This window comes from Scatophagus argus, chromosome 13 (genome assembly GCF_020382885.2).
Source record: "Scatophagus argus isolate fScaArg1 chromosome 13, fScaArg1.pri, whole genome shotgun sequence".
Classification (NCBI taxonomy): domain Eukaryota; kingdom Metazoa; phylum Chordata; class Actinopteri; family Scatophagidae; genus Scatophagus; species Scatophagus argus.
In genome coordinates this window covers 19257278-19281524 of record NC_058505.1, presented here as the reverse complement: position 1 = coordinate 19281524, position 24247 = coordinate 19257278, and the positions used below count along the sequence as shown (strand labels likewise).

General features: G+C 39.2%; 1 protein-coding gene across 10 annotated transcripts in view; it reads right to left on the bottom strand.

Moving 5' to 3' along the window:
* ctnnd2b (catenin (cadherin-associated protein), delta 2b) overlaps positions 1-24247 on the bottom strand; it is a 146614-nt gene that overhangs the window by 52361 nt on the left and 70006 nt on the right. For 5 of the 10 annotated variants that reach the window (XM_046408255.1, XM_046408258.1, XM_046408256.1 and 2 more), the window contains 9 exons: positions 21969-22003; positions 19889-20005; positions 13856-14007; positions 13368-13541; positions 11293-11438; positions 10495-10742; positions 8600-8731; positions 4619-4862; positions 1939-1995 (listed from right to left, as the gene is read on the bottom strand). In XM_046408255.1, the coding sequence (XP_046264211.1) occupies positions 1939-1995; positions 4619-4862; positions 8600-8731; positions 10495-10742; positions 11293-11438; positions 13368-13541; positions 13856-14007; positions 19889-20005; positions 21969-22003 (1305 nt within the window). The remainder of the gene's footprint in view (positions 1-1938; positions 1996-4618; positions 4863-8599; positions 8732-10494; positions 10743-11292; positions 11439-13367; positions 13542-13855; positions 14008-19888; positions 20006-21968; positions 22004-24247) is intronic. The other 5 variants (XM_046408257.1, XM_046408264.1, XM_046408259.1 and 2 more) reach the window with 3 other exon arrangements.

Sequence of the window (24247 nt, the reverse complement as noted above, 5' to 3'; positions counted from 1 at the left end):
GAGATGAACGAAAGGTCAGGAGATGTCAGGCAGAGCTGAGAAACACACATACCCCACAGAGGCCATCTCAAACCTGTGACTGAATATGGATCAGAGATTCCCACTGTGCTTATGAGCATGAAATAAAATGAGGCACTTCTATAATCAGGTCAGATCCTGTCTCACACAAATCTTTCTTCATGTAAGTAGGTATGTTTCATGAATGACTGGCAGCCTGAAGGAGAGGAAATGCGTTGAGCACATAGGAGGTTTTCTGCACATTAATGTGTCTTCATTTGCCAGATTGTGTCAAAGTGTGACAAATCAGCTAAATAATATTGGTTTGTGGTTTTTACAGGATGAAGGTGTCATTCAGGCATCAGCTCCAAATGGTGGAAGTGACCTCAAACATCTTCAGTCATCATCTATTTACTGTGAAAGTATACAATAAATTTGTTTAAATTATTGTATTATCATATACTTCAGTCTAAACATAGAGTTTATATCCACTCCTACATTTCACCAGAGACTTACCAGATTTTAAAAGTTAACTAATGTAGGTAATTCACTTGTGGATGAGAAAAACCAAGTGTTCATTTCAAAAACTACGCAAAAAATGGGGACATTTCACCCAAAAATCAAAAATATTTGTTTTCTTACCTGTAGTGGTATTTAACCATCTAGATTGTTTTGGTGTGAGTTGCAGTTTTGGAGATATTTTCTTTCCTTATCTCTAGGCAAACCAGCAAACTAGGCTAGCCAAGCTAGCTAACGCAATGCTATTAACATTCCCCACTGTGGTAAGCACAACACTGTGTACTCTGTGAGCAGAAATGGTCTAGTTCGGTAGAAAGAAAATAGTTCCCACATACTGTGTTCCATTATGTGTTTACTTGATGTTCATTTCTTCTTTAACTTTGTCAATTTCTGTCAACCAGCTCTTTATGTCTTTTAACCTCTATAGCTTCTTATGCACTGTTTTTGTCGTTCTCCTTTTTCTTTCTTCCTCACTGGGGAATGCTGGGTCATTAAGCTTGAATCAAATGTTTAATGCAGCCTATTTATTCAATGACCAGTATGCACCAGAGAAAATCAGCGCCTCGTATTTCATTTGATAGCTTAGCTAACGTTACGTGTCTGCATGTATTGTTAGCTAATGTTATGCAGTGTTTGGAATATAAAGTTGTCCGGGGGGGAAATGTACCAGGGGACCGGGGCCAACAAATTAAGCAAGTGTAATGTTAAAGTTACTGTCACTTGGCAGTGTTTATAGGCTATCAACAGAAATTAAAATTTATGTCTGCTTTCTGCTTCTTCCTCTTCATGTTGTTCACTTAAAATGACATTTGAGCAAAATATGCTTATTCAAGGTCTCGCAGTGATGACAATATCAATAAGACTAAACCAAAAGTTAAAAATAAAAATTCATACACCGGGCAACCACATGAACGAACCGCCATGAAGCATGTTCCGAGATCACCAGGACAGACAGAATATGGAGACAAATGAATGGCAAAATAAAACAACAGATAGAAAAATGGATGGAGGTATGAGTGGAAGGAAAGCCAAAGGAGAGAATGAGAAATATTTACACTATAAAAATATAGGTAAGCTATATTGCTATAAATAGCAAATAAGTAAATTTGCTGTTAAAACTGATTTGAATTTTTAATTTTTTTCTAAGATTTCAACTTCTTTTTCAAGTCATAGAGGATGTCAGTCTGATTTTATTCAATCATCTCCAATTTAGAATCTATATCAGGCTAAAATAAAAGTGATTCCTGTTTAATAAAGCACTAAATGGGTGACAATACAAATGTGAAATGTCATGCTGTCATTAACATTAACATCTGCGTCTGATATTGGTTCCTATAGAGAAGATGGAAAGATTCAGTGAAAGAGACAAAGGTAAAATAGATAGACAGAATGAATACGTGTATAAATAAATAGCTGGATTACTTTGTCATTCTTTGCTCGGCTTGATTTTGATTCCACACAAGGAATTCGGGGTCGTACCTATCGAGGGGGGACAGGCAGAGAGAAACAAGAGAGAGGTATTTGTTGGCTGTCTGGCAACAAATTATTCAGTAACTGTCAAAATAGTGATGATAGAAATCAATGTGTAGCCACTAGACTTGTCTTTCTCTCTCAACATTTGGTTCTCAGGCAATGAGAAGGTGGGCAGGGTGAAGGACATGCACTTAGAGCAGGTGGTGGGGAGATGGTGGATATGCTAGGTAAAGAGAGGGTCATAAATATAAGGTGTTGCCTTGTTCTGTGCATATTCATGTACCAAACTGGTTGCTTAGGTCATGACCACTGGAGCACTGTTTAAAGCCAATTAGCAGAGTACTTTAAGGCAGCAAGCTGAGAACCAGCAAAGATTTACTGTATGTTTCAAATCAAGGTTTACAAAAGCACGTGCACAGTAGAAAGTGCTTCAAGTTTGTACAAGGTTGGCCTGTTAGTCAGCTTAGCTGTTGACTGATAACATGGACGAAAAAAATCATTCATGTGTAATTTATGTAATTTTTCTGTGTGATTTATCTCAGAGAAGCAGGAATCTGTGCAAGAAAAACTAAATGGTGAGTAAGTGACAAGCTCATCTGCTAAGCATGTTAAGTGTTGCTTAATTTTAAACAGGACACAAAATATCCACTTATATAATTTTACAAATTACTTCTTCCTGCATTAATGAATAAATTTTTGCTCACCTATAAAAACTGAAGATACAGCCCACCTTACATACTTGTTATTCAGAGTTCAGGTTTCTTAATTACATGCTGATCATGTGTAATGTATGTAGGAATAATCTAATGTGAATCATTGTGGTGTCAGTACTTAACAGCTATGTTGACAAATTGAGCGATATCTAAAAAACTGGGGGTGTTTGTTAAAAGAAAATGGTGTTTTTTTTTTGTTGTCAACAAATCTCATGAAAATATCCAACCATGAAACCAACAATGAATTATTATTATCCTTTTAACAAGTATTTCCTGTGTATTTCCTCTCTAGTAAAAGGAGCCCTAAATGCACATAAATCCACTATTTTCTCACATTTGCCGAATACTACAGTACCCAGCTGTTTTCAGGTATTATTGAGTCTTTCTTTTTTTATTAAACTATATCCAAACCAGTTTTTACACATTTATTCAATAGGAACAAATGGGCCCAGGGCTGAGTGCCACAGACACAGCAGGGAAGCCAGAAAGTGTTGAGAGACGGGCTAACACATTGTTGGTTTTGGTCTCTTTATGGGAATTGTTGACACAAACATTAGATAATATCTAAAAACTTTTTGAAACAATTTTTCTTTGACCAGCAGTGCAAGGAGCTTACAAACAGTAAAAACCTTACCACTGCAGTATTAGAATGTTGCTGTATAAGGTTAATGTTGGGGGACCCTCCCTTTAACGCAATGTGGACAACAAGCTACTTAAATAGCACTGTCTCATTCAGACAGTGCTAGCACTGACGTTGATTGTGCATGTTGTGAAGATAAAGCAAAATGCCATGCATCACAAGTCAGTCCTGTACATGTAGCAGCGCAGATGTGTGGATGCTGGAAGCTACACAACAATGGTGCCGGAGCTAAAGATTGAACAAACAGACAATGTGAGTGCAATGTGCAAAGAGAAAGAAACACTTGGACGATGGGTGGAGGAAAGAGCAATGGCAACAACAACAGGATTCACCTATGTTAACGACACAGAAAGATACTACCGTGTTTCCAAATGTTACCATATAATAAGCACTTCAGCACCTCATTATAATTATTACATTTGAGCAAAAAATATATATCTCCTACTCACACCTGAGCTGAAATGTCACAAAAAGAAACACTTCAGTTTTAATTAGGCTGCTTCTATCTGTGACAGTATGCCTGTGCTGTCATTAGTCAAAAGCAGAGGCGAAGAAAGAGGGGAAAAAAGCAAGACATAATTGGAATAGTATTTCAAACTTGATTGTAACTGGGACAAAAGAACGATAAAAACAGCTATTACGCTATCTATGCATGTGTCTCTCTCTCTCTCTCTCTCTTACTCTTTCCTTGTCTGTCTGTCTTTCTCTCTCCACCATTCTCACACACCCACGCTCATACACAGAGCTCTCTGGGTCTAAAAGCAGACTTCATGCACTTTGCAGATTAACTGTGTCTACCTGCTGCACAGATTGTCACACTGATCGAGAGGCACTTCACTCGATAGTTAGACCTAAAGGTGTGCAGTGGAATTCGAACAGCAGCGTGAACAAGCCCCAACACCAGGCAAACTAGAGAGGACAGTGAAAGATGTGGCGTGATGTGTGCCCCATACTAAAGCCCAGATTCAGCTTTTTACTGCACTGGACCGTCAAATCCTGACAGTCAGTTATCTGTTGACATGTCACAAACTGTTTGGTGTCACCGTGTTGCGTGTCCAACTGTGACATTTTTGTGAAATGCAATTAAATTCTTTTTCACTGTTAAAGCTTAATGTCTCAGGGTTATTGATATTATTTATAGTTTCTTGCAGAAATATGTTCAATTTGGTGAATCTGGCCCTCAGTAAGTTCAGTGAAAGTGGAAAGGGAGCAGAATAAAGGGTTTCATCAACAAGCCAGAGCTGATTCTAAATAAAAACGACTCATTTTTCTTCACCTTGGGTCCTTCTGTATACTGTCCACCGATGGAGACCGGCCCAGGGCGGGCTCAGGGGGGAGGGCGGGGCCCGACTTGCTGTAAGGCGACTCGGTAGATGGGCAGAACTGTAGAGTGCGGTACGGGTTGGCGTAGTCAGCAGCACTTCCTCCTGTGGCAAAGCTGCCTCTATGAAAGGTGGCTGTGGCACTCTGGCTTCCCGTTCGCTGCAAGGGGATTGGGTCGACACCAGGAGAAGGCGGGGCTAAAGCAGGAAGAGGAGTATAGGGACAGAGCAGATACTTAAGGACCTCTTGGTACAACTGGTTCACCACTGGGTTTGATGTAGTCGAAGAGGGGCAGGGAGAGGGGCAAAGAAGAAATCACAGCCAAACACAAGGATGCACATACATGGTACACAATGAGAAAAAAGCAACAACACCAGCACCAATGGAATAAAACAGCACAGATGAAAAAAAGCAGAAAGAAAACAAACAAAAACAAAGTTATAAAATAAAACACTTAATACATAATTTAATGTAGCAAACTGCAGACAGTTCAAGAGGATAGGATTACTTCAGATGAAAAGGTGAACTCACCATTTATTTTTCATTTGAAAAATATAATTACCAGGCAGGCAAATTAAACAGACATGCAACAATAGAAAATAAACTTGTCAAACATAAAACTTTCAAGCACCTGCTTTGTCTAAATGACAACAACAACAACAACAAAAAAGCCAGATTACCCAGGTTAATCAGATAAAAACGGTATGGGCAAAAATAAAATGGTTGCGTATTTATTTATTCATTTATTTATTAATGTATTCGCCCAAAAGATGATGCTGGAACACTGTCCTGCTCCCAGGTTTGCAGTTAAACATATGGGTCCAACACAGATACTTATTTTAAAAAGATAGCTACACATTTTTGATCAGAGGAACTTAATAGAAACTTCCTTTTTTTTCCTTTTTTTCTTTTCAGGAGTTAGATGAGAAAACGGAAACCACTATCATAACTATCCATTAAATAGGGAGGTACAGCTAGCAAACAGTTAGCTTAGCTTAGCATAAAAAATTGAAGGAGACAGGAGAAACAGCTAATCCAGCTAATCCAACTCCAGTACTGGAGTCTTTGTGAGTGTGTCTGCAGCATTGGACAATTAGGCACGGCAACACGCCTTGGATAAACCACACACAGAACTGAAGTAAAAGCAGCACTTCATAAAGTTTAGTTATGAGTATTTTTTTCTGTTTTGGCATAGCATTTTTCTCTGTATTCATATTATTGTATACATTCCTAATTTTAGGGGAAATTGTACTTTGATGCTTTGAGAATATTGTTCTTGAAAATTTCATGCGCCGTGAAACTGCACTGAATTATTCTCATAGTAACCACACACCGCAATCAGTAATAACCACCAGCAAATGTAATCACAATTGTAACTAGACTTAACAAATCGCTGGTTTTACTGCAGTTATGCAGGTGGTTTGTACAAGTAGTGTTGCCATACCTATTTTTCCAAGATGGCGAGTGCAGATTGGGTAATGACAGACTGTTGGTTGCCCAGAAACCTCATAGTGACAGCAAGACTCCAGGAAGCACTGTGCCAGACCGAGGAATCAGGCATCCCCGTGATGTCAAGTTAACTTTATATCTGGGTAAACCACTGACGGTGACACTGAGATTTTCAGACATGACTGTAACATTTAAGGATGTACAACATGGTGGTTGGTCTATCTGTGCAGTGGTTTTCTGCCCACAAGTTATTGTATTGTACTGTAAACAAACATAGTGACTGGTTATAATCTGGCATCCAGTAAAACCACAACATGTTGTTTTTACTCTTCATAAACAGGATACTATGTGTTACCTAGTGAGCTTTAGTACTGCTAACAAATTGTGTTACCTTTGGACAGAACTAAGCTAAAGAGTGGCATGCCAGTGACAGTGGCATCAAACTTCTCATCTAACTCTCAGATCACAGTGATGATTTGGCGCCTAAGGATAGTTGGCCACTTGGCAATCCAGACTTGGTGTAAAGACATCAGGACACCATGAAGCCATCACCACAGCCCAGTAAACCCCCTCTGTCAGTCTCAAACAGAGAGAGGGATTGTCTTGTTGTTGGGCAGCAGTTCAGAAGTCGTGCCAGCATGATAGTCAACACAGTTACTCTGACTTGCTCTGAGGGAGGTGAGCTGGGTCAGTCCGTGTGTGTGTGGGTGTCTGTGTGTGTTATTACATGAACCGCAGGGATCTTGACAAGGCCTGAGGAAATTCACCTGTGATGTGAAGTGGGGTGTGAAGTGTCTGCTTGTTTCCAATTCTGTTCGTTATCTTGAAGCTAGGTCAGACCTGACCTTGAAACATAGTCAGGCTTTAACAACTACATTGTGTTGCACAGAACAAAAAGAAAAGGAGATCTCAAATCAATGTAAAAAAAATAAATAAATAAATAAAATACAGGCTTTGGCAAGCACAGTGCTGAACTATCTATGTGTATGGGGCAGTAAGCATGACAAAAATGGGATCAAATATTTATTCTCTTCTCTGTTTTGGAACTCCTTTAAGAAAAAGTACGAGATTCTCTTTAACGTTTCTTTCTCTTTATACAACTACATTAATGGTTCAAGCGACCAAACTGCCGGCACAGTGTCGACAACATTTTAGGACACGGCTGATTTGCTTTGATTTCAAAGCACCCAAGTTAACACCCATGGGATTAATTGAGATTAATTTTCAGCCTTGAAACTAATTAGTTAACAGACTGTGACTGAGAGACAAATTGCCATTGAGACCCCAATTGGATTTGCCTACCTGATCTGGTAAACAGAGCTACATGATCTGATGGGATGAGGAAATCTCTTATGTACAGCAGCCTTTAATATAACACAGTACCATTAAAAAGGCCCGTCTTCTAAGTGTGACCAGGCTGTGTCTTTGTCTTTGTGTGTCTTACCTCTGAGTATGCTGCACGTTTGATCCATTGCTTTATTCAGTATATCATATGATGTCCTCTTGTAGTTACTTATTTTTAAATTTAGATGATTCAGGGGGTGATTTACAGCACACTGCAGCTATTTATACTTTTGGACTATTTGAAGCACATTTTTGTGTTTACAATCTCACCTACTCCGAATGTTATGACAAGTTTTCATGATTTTCTTTGCTTTTCTTTGACGTTCTTTCAAAGTCGTTCGTACAACGTACTGATAAGGAGCCTTCAAAGGGCTTTGATGTTACAACTAATGGCTTTATAATAGTTAACAAGTCGTTCAGAAATGTGTAATAGATCAGTTATAAGTAACAAAGGACAACTTTTGGGTTGCGTTGGGTTGGGTTGGTGCTCATCTTCCTACCAGCCTGACATTTGCTTTGTCTCTTGAAGGGGTACTTCAGTGATTTAGCTAAATTAAATTTCACAAATTTTCCCATTTATCCCCCCCCCAAAATTTCTCATAATGATGCAACTCAATAGCATCTTTCATTAGACTTCTCCAGCATGCCTCTGTCTAAGATGTCATCAGGGTTACGACCCTTTATTAATCAATTCCAAACATTAACTTGTGAGTAGATGCTAACACCGTTACTGACTTTATGACTGACTTTATTAATGATTTGTTTCTCATTGAACCAGTAAGGAGATTTTTTTACCATCTGAGAAACCAGCAGTTCATCTTATTAATGGTTTATATTTGATCAATTAAGTAAATTATTTTTTAAGCATTTAGTAAGCATTAACAACATTAACAACACCTTATAAATCCTTTATAAAGGGTGACCTTTTAAAAATGATTTCTATATCGTTTTATTCCCATAACTTTCTGCTTACCATGTGTTAGCTTTATAAACCGTAGCTCAATCTGTATCAAATGTTTGCTTTCATACTAAAAATGTGAACTTTATATTGCCCTCTTTACATCTTGAAGAAATAACCATCCATCTCATGTCTTTGTCTGTCCGTCTTTAACTCTGTTGACAGATCCCCATCTCAGCTTACCTTGTCCTCTAAGGTTGGGTTTGGTGTAGACTCTGTCTTCATAGATGGGATCGATGTGGTGTTCAGGAGACTGCAGAGGTCTGAGCTCAGAGCCCAGGTGACTGTGCTGGCTGCTGTAGGAACCTCTGGAACCTGGAAAACACAGGGAATATGGAGGTTACATATACGGACATATATGTGGAAAGATGAGTGAATACTTGGATGAATAGATAACTATAACAATCAGTCACAATGATCACAAAGTGCCAAAAATTACATTACAAAAACAATATGAGAGAATATAGGCAAACCAAGTTAATAATGTCTTGTGAAACTTAAAGAAAGTAAATGTGTGTTGTGATCACTTTGCATGTCATTGGGGCCGTAAAGAGGCATGCCACCAAATATCTGTAACAGGAACAGGTGCCTTAACAATGAAAGCTGTAGGAAACTGTCCAAACTGCTCCATATTCTGTGCTAAATTGTTTTCTATTGTTATGTATACTCCTTTTACATGAATATGTTTCGCTGCCACAAAATGTAAAAGTCTAGTCCTCTGTATGTTGGTAAATTTGTTGCAATTTGGTGAAACAAAACTTTTATTTAGGAAAACACACATTAGTACAATATAAGGTCAAATAATAATTGTGTTGGAACCAGATTTTGGCACAAAGCTACTCTACAAGACGGGACAAAAGTTGTGTATTTATACAGGACCTGGCTGATATTCTACTTAGAGTGGCGGGTGAAAATTGACAAGTAATTATATAAGCACTTGAAACATGGTAAAGTGGAATAGTACTCCTCTTAAGTACTGCAACAAAGAGGCCTTCGAACTCAGAATTACATCAGCTCACTCAGTGTCTGGTCACACAAAAGTCAGCTTCAATCCCACACTCAAGCAGTTGAATTAATGACACTGAAGGTTCATTGTGAGATTGGCAGGACATTGCATGGCGATATGCACTGTATTAAAAGGCTACCATCTCATGAAAGCATGAACTTGTTTGGGCCGTGATACTATGATTTATCAGACACGGCTCAATTCTTAACACCTATGGTCACAACCAGGCAAATATTGTTGTTCATTAGTTTTTAAATGAAAAGATAAACATGTTGCATTTAACATGGGCACATCCTAACTCACCTAAGCAGAAAATACATTTCAAATTGACAAATTCACCTTTTAAAAAGGCCCAAACAAAGCCAAACTTTGACACTTTAAACAGACAATGAATCTCATTCATTCAAAAATTCATGAGCACATTTGCAATTTAATACATTTTAGATAAACCTCAAGCCAATTTAATCAGATATTTGTTAATATGTGTTTTCGTTCTTATCCTTGTTCTCATGCTTATGAATACTAATTAATCATAAATGGAAAATAAGTTCATCTTACCTTAACAATTATGAACTAGCATAATGGAACTGCCTCACAAATGTCATATTGGGCCCTAAAGAAACCCCATAATTCATTATATCACGACCAAATGGTATTAAACAATGAAAAATAGGATTTTTAATTAAACATAAACTGAGGTTATATTAAGCGCTGCTGAAAAAAAATACAGAAATGTCACATGTAATAAAATTGGACAGTTAGGAACATCTGCCCTTATGCAATGTTATTCTAAGGCAGGTGTAAGTAAATGGACTGTACTTACAAGTCGATTATGTTATCGTTAAAAAACAAGTGAAAAAAAACAAACAAACAAAAAATAACTCACTAGGTTAACATCTACCACTTATTTACCCACAGATTATAGAAATATAAACCCAATGACTAGAAAGGATTACCTATGTATTTTTCACCCCGATTTTAAGTGGACGACACCCTTAAATGTGTAAATGACACAGTGGCATTTCACATACTAAAAAACACATAAAAATAGTAATAATAAATTTGTCTTGACCTCTACCTGCCAGGCTACCAGGCCTTTGCAGGGTTGCGTTGGCGTACAGCTCGTGGGAAATCTTATAGCTGTCTGCTCCGATGTGATGCAGCATACGCTTGGTGGGGGACAGGGTGGCATAGCTGCCCACCACCGAACTCAGCTGGTGTATGGGCGACGAGGTGAGGTTTCCTCCTGGGGAGGAAGCCATGGGAAGGGGGGAGGAGGAGCCAGCACCTGATGCTACCATGTTGATGGGTGATGAGGTGCTGCAATAGAAGGAAACGGAACAGTTTGGTTGGTCTTTATTAAATTGAGTGAAATCGTCAAACATAAGAAACCATGTTATTATGGCTGCATCATCTTATACACACCACATTTTATTCCCCCTAAATCGCAGTCTATTATACAATGTTTGGAATTTAAAATAAAGTATCATGGGTTTGAACAACTTTTGGCCTCTCAGAATTACCTTGTAAAACAGGCCCGCCAGTCTACACTGCAGCAGACTGCTGGCTAAACACTGCATGTCTTTCAGAATGTACAGTTAAGACTGCGCTTCAGGAGTAGTGCACTAAATTCCCAATTTCAATTCAATCCCCTGTAGACCATTCCATTAGTGCTTTTAATCAGCTGCAGATTAGACTTAATAATAAGGTAATACAATAATAAACTATGATGTCAAACTATCTAAGCGTGAGCACTTCATTCTAACAACCACAAGCAGATACATTTTTTTATGCTTGAGGAAAAGTATATAATGTGTGCCTTACAATGATCTCTTGATAAATCAACTGGTGAGACTGAAGTGGAACCGACCTGTAGGACTTGGCGAGCCGGCTGGGTGACTGTTTGGGTGAAGACACCCTCTGTAGTGTGGCGTAGCTGGGCATGTCAGAGGAGGCCGATCCCAGGCGCTGAAGCTTTGTAGGAGATCCAACCGCCTGCAGAGGGGAGCTCACACGCTGTAAAAGAGGATTTTACTTCATTAAAGGGGAATGTCATTCACTTTAAATATTCATCTGCTCTTCTTATTCATATCATTATTTTCAGAGAGATGAACAACTCCCCCCCTGGTGCAGAGACTCTAATCTGTGATAACATCATGATGAAGAGCTTGGAGTTATCAGACCAAACATGAAGGCATGACTCTGAACTTTTCCAACCAAATGAACTCGCGTGGTGACTGCGAGCAATAGGCCGCCAAATGGAGCTCCCTCAGAAGCCTAAACATGCATTTTCATTTTGTTTCAACTGGGGAAATTAGTTGAAGAAATATTTGCAAGGCCAATACAGAGATGAAGTAAGAGTTTTCAACCCTGTTAATTTAGATGAGTGTGGTCCAGTAAAGTGGGGTACAGTGCAAAAGTGCCAGGAAATCTGTTTAAATGAATCCAAAGACATGATTAACACAGTGTTCTGAAAATCTTTAACTCTGAACCCAGAATTCATTGCAGTGCAGCAAAATAAGCAATAATAGGACAAGAGGCCAGCACTGAATACATGTTTGCTGCATTGTGGCTGCACTGCTGACTGACCCTACAAGAGAAACTGCTTGCAAATCTCATAAAACCAATGTACTAATTGCAAGAAAGACGCAAGATAAGCTATTTATTCACTTGCAACCGCGACAGCAGTAATTTTAAATCAGTTGAATAGTCGGCACAGTTCGCCTGCCACAGCAGTACACGCTGAGGTGCAATGTGTATTAACAACTCACCATCTGCTGCACACTGAACCAATACTTTGGGGGTGTGTTAGTTCACCCAAAAGAATGAAGTGGTGTAATCTTCTGCATGTCCAGACTAACTACTCTGGTAGGTCAATACATAATTTTTCTACTGTCACCAAAGCCCATGAAAGCCTTTTCTTTACATCTGTCTGCAGAATATATCAAAAAGTGACAAGTAATTTGAAGAAAGTAGTACTATACAGTTGTAAAAAGTAGTATCAGGACTAGCTGATGAACTACCGAAGCTGGCAAGGTTACAACAGACAAGACTGACATGCCAAAGCGAGTCAGTCTACTCACACCTGGCATTCTGTATTCTGGACAGTACATAAATTAATTCATCAAAAATGTATTAAAAAGGAATAAAGCAAACTCTCCAAGTTAAATAGCTTTCTACCTGACAGCTAGAAACCTTGTCAACTGAGTCTCATAACAAGTTCACACGGTTTACCCAGGAGAAGTAGCTGTAAGCCTACCACCAACACCTGTCTAATAATTGTCTAAAAACCAGTCCAAATCCACTGATACAATGAAATAAAATGGATTGATTAGGCTGCAGAATCTGGCTTTTTTAAATGCTGGCATAACCAAACCTTTGCAGTGGATTCAGAAAAAAGTTTCAAAATGTATCAAACCACTTCTGCACCATTATCAACTTCTCTGGGTTTAATCAACAGGATGTTCCAGTTGACACAGGCTACATTACTTCCACTACTCCCATGTAGCTCTGAATCTCTGCTGAAAGTAGTGTTTTTTAATTCAGTGGTGAATGGTCATACTGAGTGCACAGATGACCAGCAGAGAACTGGTTTATTCTGCGAAATCTTGATGCTTCTTTTCCCAAGGTTTGCCACTGGACTCCATTGTACTTATCGTCAGTTGAAGCTGACTATAACTGCCAGCCTCTGCAAAGGAGTGCAAACCTTACAGTCACCTTTCAAGACTACAGGGGTGAGTATATGATACCCAGGAGGCAGATTTTCAGTAAAGCGTTCCCTTGCTGTATAAGGAATGACACAATCAATAAAACTGGTCTTTAGTACTTCCACTGGGAACCCACAGAGACAAGGAGTCCACCAATAGCGTACTACTGAGAGAAGCACAGAAAGCATCCATCAGATGACAAGGCAGCATCACCGTAATCTCTTTAGGGATTTTTTACCTGTGCGGGCAAAGTGGCACAGGAGTAATACATGGATGTTGCAGTAGGTCCAGGTCCGCCGTCAGTGGGCATGTGGAAGGCGCTGCCATGGGCCTGCTGGGCGAATGAGTCCCTCTGGGACTGGGAGGGAGAGTCTGTTCCTGCTAACTGGGCAGCTGCACGGCTGGACGTCACCTATGGAGGCAGAATGTGCAGAAAGATAAGAGTGGGGACAGTCGCAAGTGAGAAGAGAAAGAAAAGAATGTATGAAAAGGAAGGAAGGAGAAAGGAAACAGCAGGAGGAGAAACAGGGGTAAAAAAAATTAAGGATATTAGGAGTACACAGACCAGGACAGGAGACAGAGGCATGAAGTAGAGAAAGTATGAACTGAGAGGGCAGGGATGACGAAGCAGAGGGGTAGAGAAAGATGGACATGAAAGAGAGAATGACAGAAACATGGGCAAAGAAGCCCTCTGGTTAACTGTTAGAAAAATGAGTACATGTGTACCTGATTGTAGACGTGAACAGCCCCTCCAACCTGCCCGCTGCGGCCTGTGACTGATTCCCCAAGCACCAGCCCTTGGTTACTATGGTAACCGGCTGCTGCATAGGCTTCCTGGTTGTTGAGCTGCAATGCACTTTGAGACAGAAGTCCTTGTCCTGATGAATAAAAAGAAAAAAGAAGGATTAAGAAAGCATTAAAGTGCAATGAGAAACCTAAAAAAGACATGATCATTCAGGCTGCGCACTGAAGAAAATACTTGCTGGCTAGACACAAATGCTGTTTCTTTTATGTATAATTCAAACAAGTCTGAGAGACGAGATGAAATTTGTGTTTGGAGAGATGCAAAGAGGGGTTATGTTACGGTTTGAAACAAACTTTTTGATCCCTGTCAAGAGCTGCCTTCATGTAAACATTTTCAGATGACTTTTACTTCTTTTTACAGTCCATCTTTGTGTAAAGATATATTCTGTCCATGGCCCTGAAGGCATTTCGTAACCCAGTTTACATCCCACATGTCATGCAATGTATTTCTTTTCTTATGGCAATAACTGCCTTGAAATGAAGAGAAGATGAGAGAAGAAAAGGTAAGAGAATCTGAATAAAATAAAATAGAATTCCTTGTCCTCCTTTTTGAGACACCCATTTGCTTTTTATCCACTATGTTATTCCACTCTTGTCCTCTCATGCTCTGTGACCCTGAAATCTCACTATGTTCCTGACCTCCATTTAAAACACACTCTTTCTGTCTTCCTTCATCACTTTCTCTGCCTCTATGCTTTCCTTTGATGCTCTCTCCTTCCTGTTCTCCTCTCCATATTTCTCAGGATAATTCGGTGGGAACAGCAAGTGACATAAAACTGTTTCTTTCACAAGTACAAACTCCAACTGAAGGTTTTTTTTTTTGGTAGTAGGGTTGGTTACACATACACCTCAAAGTATACAAAGGTATAAACATCTCACTTTGGATATGAGCAAAACAGTAACTTTCCAGACCATCAAATCAACTCTTTTTCTAATCAAATGTCTTGTAAGCCTAGGAGTCAACTTGTGAAAACACAAATAATTTCTTTTCTGCGTGTGTATGATGCGAATTTGTTATGAAACTCTGCAAATGTTAATGTCCCACTTTGTGGTAACAAAACTGTTAAATCATTTGTGAATGACATTGTGAAACAGTAGACTCACAGTGGTGCTTGGCTCCAATGACACAAACGTACTGCCAAAGCATAATGTGATAAAATGCCTCATTGCTAATTTTACACGCAGCTTCATTCATGGTTCTGGGGCATTTGTAGTCTTGTGATTTGCACATGGAACATTTCATTGCTAGCATTAGCATGCAAAAATGTACAGGCTGTGACTCACAGTGTACTAAGTGTACTAACACAGACAGGCTCTATGTAAATGACAACACATGTACATGAGACATAATGACACCAGCACACCCTCTAACACTCTCAAATTAAAATCCTATAAAGGTTTTGATGCACCCATGATTAATTTACTTTTGGTAATGATAGCAATGATGAGGCACATCATTTTTTATCCAAAATAACATCTCCGTGTAGCATTGCGCTGCCGTGCATATACAGTGTCTAATTCTGCCTTTCTTGAAAATCATCCACTGCACTGGAAAATAAATTCAATACATAATATCAGTTCTAAATAGACCTATAAAGTCCTAGCCCTCAGTATTTGCATTCTCAAAGGAGTTGTCAAGCTACCTTCCATCAAAACTCCCTTCACTCATGTGACTTTTTTTGTTCGCAGTCTAAGAATCAATCCAAGAACAGCAAGAGTCGAGGAGAAACCTTTCTCGTTTGTGAGTATTCAACAACGGAGGACGAAAACCCATAGAATACCGGTGGTCAACATCAATTACACGGAACAGAAGAAGTCAGGAGCTAAGGGCAAGCAGAGTCACTCTGTATAAGCTCATTGGAAAGTAAAACTGTACTAAAGTGAAAAGCCACTTAAAAGTACATTGACTGGATCCTGTGTGACTGGTGACTGAATTATTTAAAATGTGATATTAAGCTAAGGGTGCTGGGTGAGTTTACTAGGTCAAGGCCTCCATGTCCAGTACAGGCTCATCTTGGGCAAGTGAGCACATACATACAAAGGCATACAAAAACCCACAATGCAAGAGAAGTAGTTGTACTCCAGGCCTGTTACAGATGGATTCACATGTACACAAACCTAGATGTGTGCATGTGCATGTGTGTGTATGTATAAAGCCGGAGGATGTTTTCCACAGTTTTTGTTAGCCACTTTAGGTGTGTTTCATATGGGTAGTGGAGCCTTTAGGGAAGCTAAGGGCCTCATAAATACATTATCACTCAGATGGCAAACACTGAAGGCTTCACTGAGTCCATCCGAGGTGAGAGAGCGAGTGCGTGTAGGAAGAAGCAGGACTGTATTAGTGTATTAGAAGGAAAGTAATGGGGTGCCATAAGAAGGTCTCTGCCTGTGCATTTTAATATCTTTTCAGAGCTGACTGAGCAAACACACACACACACACGTCTCACTTACTCTTGCTTCGTGATCGCATGCTCGAACAGACACCACATCTGCATATACCTGCACGCATGTAGCAGTGGACAGACTGACCCTGATAGACCTGCTCTGCGTCTCTAATCTCTTCTCCTGTCTCTCTGTCTCTCTCTCTCTCTCACACACACACACACACAAAGTTGAGTGGCTTTTCTTCCACATCATGACCAGCATTCTCTATTGACAGATTTTAATATTTCATGAGTTGTCTATTTTTAGATAGCCCTTGGATGCGTGCACATTCTAACACACACACACAGCAGAACCCATCCCTTTACTCAGGCAGCTGAGTAGATTTGTGCGACACAACAACAGCATACACTGAGTGTGTTCGTGCTTCATGCTTGTAATGCTTGTCAACGCGTGAATATTAATCTGCGCGTATTTAACTTTGTTGTGCGCATGCAGTTTTCTGTGCGTGTGTGTGTTTGTGTGTGTTGTAGGTAGGTGTACACATAAGCATCTTGTTATAGGTGTATAATGCTTCTTTTCATCCTTGTATGCATTTGGCTGTACGTCCATATGCTTGTTTGCCAACTGGAAATTTTTCAACCAAATACTCTTTTTCAAGCATAACGCAAGAAATACCAATTGACCACTTGCCGGAAGACTGAAAATTGTCAGTAATTTCTGAAACAATGGATCTTTGATTTCAGACAGAGGTATGACAAAAGCAAACTTTCCATTTCCAGCCAGCTACCATTAGTCTTCCCAGCTGAAATGACAACATTCATCGGCAGATTTGATCAGCTGTGGCTATCTACCAAGCTAATTAAGTAAGCTGATGATGGCTCCATTAAGTAGTCAAAAAGTTGTCCTGGTTGATTTATAATCATGTGGAAGACATGGGAAGAAACATCACTATTCTTGTATTGAGTACAGAACAAGTATTTTAAGTACGATCAGAAAAAATGCCAAATTAGGCCTTAAAACATAATTGTATTTGAATTTACATGCTTGACATCTGATATTACAAGAGAAACCAAATTTCAGCAAATGTACCACTATCTTAGTAAGACTGGCTGGGAGTGTCAACTTAAACTCAAAAAGAGTGGTAACAAATTCCAATTGCATCCAGGACACAGTGGGGAAATCTACCACGACTTTATTATTTAGACCGGAATACAACAGCGCAGCTCAGAGATGCCCAGTGGCCACTTGTGGTATAGTAGCAAAAAGTTCCCCCATGACCCAAAAAGCACCTTTTTCCAAAGACCACCATTGTAAAATAACACACCTCAAACAGCAAACAATGTCAGTTATGACTCCTTCTAGTATGACGTTTTGATTCATGAAAGTTTTATATTTGTAAGATGATCTTTGAGCTGAGAAAAGTGATTTGATCATCTCTGAAGTCATCACAATGATAAGTCTATGGGCTGTGCAGGAACTCACATGCATGCTTGCTAGGCCTGCTGTGTCCAGTTATGATTGCTAAGCTAGACATGGCTAGATCGATGTTTGGAAAGGGGCTTCACCAAAAGTAATATAAAGCTACATTAATTTGGTAACATGGCACTCTCTCTCTCGCTAATGTTACTTTGTCACTCACTTCATCTCCGTCTCTTGGTTGCTCCTTTGTCTCTCTCCTTGTGTCTCTGGTTTGTTTTATTCTTCTTTTTGTAGACTAGTCGGGTGGTCAGTTACACAACTGTTATTTAAACATCAAACAAAATTACCATTCCTGGTGTTGCATGCATGTGTGTGTGTGTGTGTGTGTGTGAGTGCTAGCATGTCTGCATCAACAGCCTTCTCTATGTCTTCATGCCTCACATAGTTACATATGCATGCTTTTCTATGCACACAGATTTATGGCTTTACGTGCGTATGCTAATGTTCTATGTACTTGCATGCATGTGTATGTGTGTGTGTGTGTGTGTGTGTGTGTGTGTATGTGCCTCCCCTCTCTGCAATGTGAACAGCAGGCCAGCTGACACCTCAGCAAGGATGGATTAACATATCAAACTACTGGCACAACTCTGCATGTCTCCTGACAGCTACCTCTCTCCCATGGGGTCGACGATACAAGAGACATGGGTATCATCCCTGGGACCAAATGAAAAAAGATGAGAGTGGAGCAGAGAGTCACAGGGAGGTGTTCAGGATCTCACTGAGAGCTCTTATAAACAACAGCTTTGCACTCTGGAATTAAAATACCAACGCAAAACCTGTGAAACTTTTTTCCTCTCGCTTTGTGCCTAGCTGCACTAAGACAACATTAGAGCTGATTAAAGCAGTATATGACGGTGTACATTGTGGAGGAGTCACTCAAAGGAACAAATTCTCGGAAAATAATCATCTGCCTCTGCGGTGCCCTTCAGCTCTACACAATGCTTTAGCAACTTTCATGTCTTTCTTTTGGATATTTGACTTGTGCTAACAGAAAGTGACAGCTAAAGCATTTTGCTAATATTTCTCTGAGAAGTTAATGGAGGCCAAAACAAGGCAAAGAGGCTATCGAATTTATCACTGGGTGGACAGAAACACAACTGCAAAGTGGCAAAAAACTTGTAAAGTAATCAAATAAAAGTAGAGGAGAAAATAGCACTATATTTGTCTCCAGAATGTACAGTAGAAAGTAATATAAAGTGTAAAGAAGCAGAACATTGAAATACTCCTACAGTAACATCTCATCACTGGATATTCTAAATATAACACTAAGATTTTAATTTTTAATGCAAATATGTAGCAGTTTCAAAGATCGGTTATCAGTCTCCTTGATTATTAATAATCAGTAATAATCAATCCCTCTCCATTTTATATAAAATTTGCATTTGGTGTTCATGTTTGGCAGCCCGAACATAGGGGAAAAATCTTGAGTAGCAGGAAGAGGATTTATGTAAGTGTTTCAAGTGTGTTTGGCATTACAGATTTCAAGTCTGTATGAGTGTAACACCCATAGAAAATGAAATGTCATCAGTAGAAAATCCAAAGAAAGATTTAATCATCCTGGACATACAACAGACAAGTGGTATAGATCTTGTGGATCACCACTTTTGTACTTTAAACGTGTACTTTATTTTAATTTGTCAAGCAGCACTTCTGAAAAATGTGATTAAATCTATTAAAAGACAACATCATGTTCAGCCTTTAAGTAGAACATGCTAATCAGAACAATTACTTGAGTGAACAAACTGATCTCTCAGGCTTGATTAAATTAAAGAATGGACATAATTGTGTTCTTTCTACTATTTATTCAAAGTACTGAACACACTCTGTTTAATGCCATATTTCTCAGTAGTGTTATATTGTAGTGCTGGCTGGCTTGGTGAAGTAAATTCATACACATTCAACAGGTTAATCACCCAAAACGTGGAGTCTCCAGCTCTACAGAATATCCATTCTTGCTGGTTGTGATTGCATTTCACCTATTGTCTTCTAAACTATCCTTCTTGGCTGTCTCCCTAAAGAGAACTACCAGGAGAAACAGTTTTTCTTCCTTATCCATTCCAAGAACCCTCTGAATCATAACATTGTCCTTACTGTCTCCTGTAGAAGTGTCCTGTGAGTCCAAGATGCCTGATTCCTGGAGTGATCGGATACAGGAGTCCACCAGCTCCAGGCCTGTTGTCAGCTCTTCCTCTATGTCCTTCTGTCCATCTACATGTGCACAAACAGGAGAGAAAAAAAAAACATGAGTTGAAACAAAGATGCAACTTCTTCAAAGGAGCTATGGGTCATAACTGATCCTGTACCTATACATGCAACTTCATTATATTTTCCCCAGAGCACCAGATAGCAAAACAGTGATGTATGATGGGATACAAGGCTGACACAGCATTGCTGTATTTAAAATTGCAATATTAAAAATTCATTTAAGACTATGTGTCTTGTAAATGTTATATCAACTGTCATAATAAAGGTTTAAGGCATTAAAAACTGTGCCAGAACATTCACAGAGCAACTGATGTTCCTATCATGTCTTGTCATATTTTTAGTCATGTTTCCTGACTGATTTTGTTACATGTTAGACCTTCTGATTTCCTGCCATTTTGTAAATTATGGTCCCATTAAAGCAAGATAAATGTCAAAGTATGGTTTGTTTAAAGTATGTCAACGTTGTTTAAGGTAATGCTCAACCTACATTTTTACACAGGGCCCCTCTACAGGACGGGGACTTATCAATTGAGTTAAACTGTGAATTTGTCCTGAAACAAATTTGCATTTCCCCAGTTTACTACACATCAACTAACACAGTAAACCTATGCCTTTCAAGGCTCCAAGCAGCAATCCAGCTGTGGTCACAATGATCACCTTTTTTCCCCCACTTTTGCTTATCCTTCCACATCTCTAAAGTAATGTGTCAGGGTAAAACCTAGGGTCAAGGGTAAAAACCTAACTGATAATCCAGCAATAAATCTCGTGGGATCTAAGTCTAAGGGCAACATCTTGCACTTAGATACCAAGCCGTTTGTCTGTCAGAGTAAGGCTGATAACATTCCCAGTGTCTTCATGTTAGAAAGGGCTGCCAAGGTTGGATAAAACCTTACAAATGAGTCTTAGGAGCAACATTAATCTCTTATCGGGACAGAAAGAGAGAGAGATGGTAATGGTAGAGGCCTTAGTGAGTGGATTTAGGAGGCAGCTCTTATTGACTTAGACTGACGCAATTGCACACTGATGATGTTGATGCTGTTGGTGAAACATTTCCAGCGCTGTCTGCTGCATTATACTGGATTTACTCTCACCCTCACACACACAAGCTAAAACTCATTTTAAATCTGCTTGATCCAGAAGTGATGGGTTTTTAATGATTTGTGAGTGATGAAAAGATCAAAAGGTCTGATTGGAGTGAGGGAAGGTTTTCCTTTTGGGCAACACATAAATTTAGTCTTTCTGGGGCCGAGTGGTCAGGCCTCAGTGCGACAGATGGCTGAAGGCCGCAGCACACACTGAAAGGCTTCAGTATAATATGTCTGACCACAAACCTTTAGTCACCCCTTTGTTGGCAAGGGTCATCAACCCTGCACTCCAGATAATCAATCTACCCCCAACACCCTATACACCTCAACATGACTGACAGAGAGGGAGAGAGGGGGACCTGAGTGTCACGCATGGGTGGTGTTTCTTTAGCTGAAATGCTGTCAAAGAAGTTGTCAAGCCCAAAGAGGTGTCTTCATTTGACTTTCAAATCAATGAAAGGCCTCACACTCATTGATTCTTGTTTCCTCCTTTTTGGGAAACACTTCACATCTGGCTCTCCAAACAGGTTAATCTAAATGCTGAGAATTATTTGTAAATGCTGTTTGACCTTTACTCAGCTGTCAGAAGAGGTGAGGCTTGGTGAGGGACACTGGGGGACAGGAGTTTTTTGTGGGGACATCCTTTTTTTTTAACCCTCGTTTCAGTACAGAGACTGTTTGACAGTTTGACTGAGCATTTTCATTGCTGCAGCCACAATAGTTCTTGTACAGGATTGCATCAATATATTGTTAGTGCATGATGGGGGATTTGTACAATGGCTACTATTGTAATGAGCAGAGTCAGCAATGTGCAGAGCCGGAATGCAAACAATAGAGAACCAGACAAAATGTACTCAGAGCTTTTAAAAGGGAAATATTACCTTGGTTGTTCCAGCGAAATTTCTCATCTGCTGAACTGCAAGAGACAAACAACAGATAGCAAACAGGGTTAGAAATATGAGCAAAAATTATATTTCACGCTAACTTTTGTTCTTATTTGCTGGTGAGCTGACAGAACAAATTTACATTGTAACAGCATTTCCATCATTTTTCCCATCAAAATCCACTTTACAGTATCAATAAAAGACAAGAATACCATGCAAAACAGTGTTTTGAAGAGTTTTATATTTTAGTATGTCATCTGGCAAAAAAAACATTTTATCTCCATTTGCAGTTTTTTCATGTTTACTTTCAGCAGAGAGATGAGAAACAGCAAAAGCCAGGGGTTTGGTAAAATCTTAACCCCTAACCCTAAGTTTCTTTTGGAGAAACAAGGATTTTATCCTACTAAATTGTTATCCTAATCCCACTCTAGAAAAGATTTCAGGCAGCAGAAAGGGCTTTGAGATAAATATTTCTGAAAGGGCATTGAGATGCTGCTACATCGGTTTAAATTGGGATGGAAAAGAGTCTTTATTTTGGAAAGAATAACAAAAATATGACAGTGTACCAAAATGTTCTGGAAAGCATAAGGAAAAATATTCATACAAACACATGCACTGATGTGGTACTGTGTCGTGACCACAGAAAATACACAGAAGATAGCTCCTTGATTTTAGCTGGTTTACACAAGTAAGTGGAATCTGATTCTAGATCACATAAATAGTTCTATATTAGTTGTATAACTGGAAGTGTTGAACAAATGAGAAACACACGCTTCTCTGCAGCTAAGATACACACACAAGTACACTTTGGTTATGTTTGTGATTGTGACTATGATCTACCATTGGGTGCAAATGCATGCAACCAATTAACTATTGTAATAGAATTCATGGCAGAAAGCGAAACATGATTTGATTGCTTTCTGCCGCTCAATCTTAATTTTTAATGCTTTGTTGCAAATCTGAAACTTATTTCAGTCAACACTAATCTTGACACTGGTGTTTGGTAATGTAACTGTTGATCACTTCATTGTTGTCCTCTCATTCTTACCTAGATGGAAACATACAGTAGCTGTTGATAAAGGTGCTTGACCCTGAAATAGTCAATTGCGTCTCCAAATGACTGCCAATGCCCTTCACCATTTAACTACTGACATTATTAACTATATTTACTGCCTGATGAGACACTGAAAGTGCTTTCAGTGGGCCCATGTCTCAGACACTTAAGAAAAACAAAATTGTGTTTCTAAAGAAGAATTAACCTTGCTAGTCTGTAAATGTCTTAGTATCTTGTTGGCTTTTTGTTCTATGTTACAGTTTTCTACTTGTGTTTTGAAACTATGAGAACACAAAAAACATCCAACCTGTAATGACAAAGCTGAAATGAGCAAGTTTTTACAGTCACTACCCCTCATTTAAGGAACTGAAGGAAACTGACTATCGTGGATGTCAGATATTTCATAAGATAGAAATCTTTACAGCAGAACAGAAATCTGCACAACCAATATTTAGGAGATGGGGAAGAAAATAGCATTCTTTCAGTTCATGAGCTGTTAATTGTTAGTCAGAATGTTTCCTCCAGTTGGAGCTTTTCTGACAAATATTCAATATCGTTTACTGCTATAGATCCAAATGTCTTCTCCTTACACACAACAGGAGCTGTGATTAATATGTCTCTCAAATCATTTGTCAGGTGATTGCATGGCTGTAAAAAGCGCTTGATTGGGTTTTTAAAAAAGCTAAGCCAGTCATAGTAGTCAATAGTCATAGCCCTGCCAGTTCTCAGACTGTTCTTTTATTTGTCCTATCTGTTAGCATGACAGAAAATGGAAGATTCACTGCTTAATCTTTACTGATACGTATCCATGTCAGTGAGAATCACTGCAGTCAGATAAAAGACTGGCAAGTTACATAAACTTGCTGCTGTCCGCAGGTTAGATGGGATGGAATGGAATGTTTTTTAAGATGGAATATTTTTTTTTCTACCATGGTAAAAATTTCATTGCCTTGTTTAGCACAACTGACTAAAGTTACATGCAGGACAGTCAATACAGCAGATCAATCCCAGTAAGCTAACATTAGCTACCCTGCTATATCCCAAGCCACATGATGATATAAGCTGACCGCAGGCACAATGTAGATAATTAACTGCCAACAAGTACAGAAGATCAGTGTGCAGCAGTGTGACTTCATATAATGACACTTTCCAAAGCCCTACTCACTGTAGCACACAGTGTTAATGGTTTGAGATGCAAAATAACCACCACTAAGATGTGTTT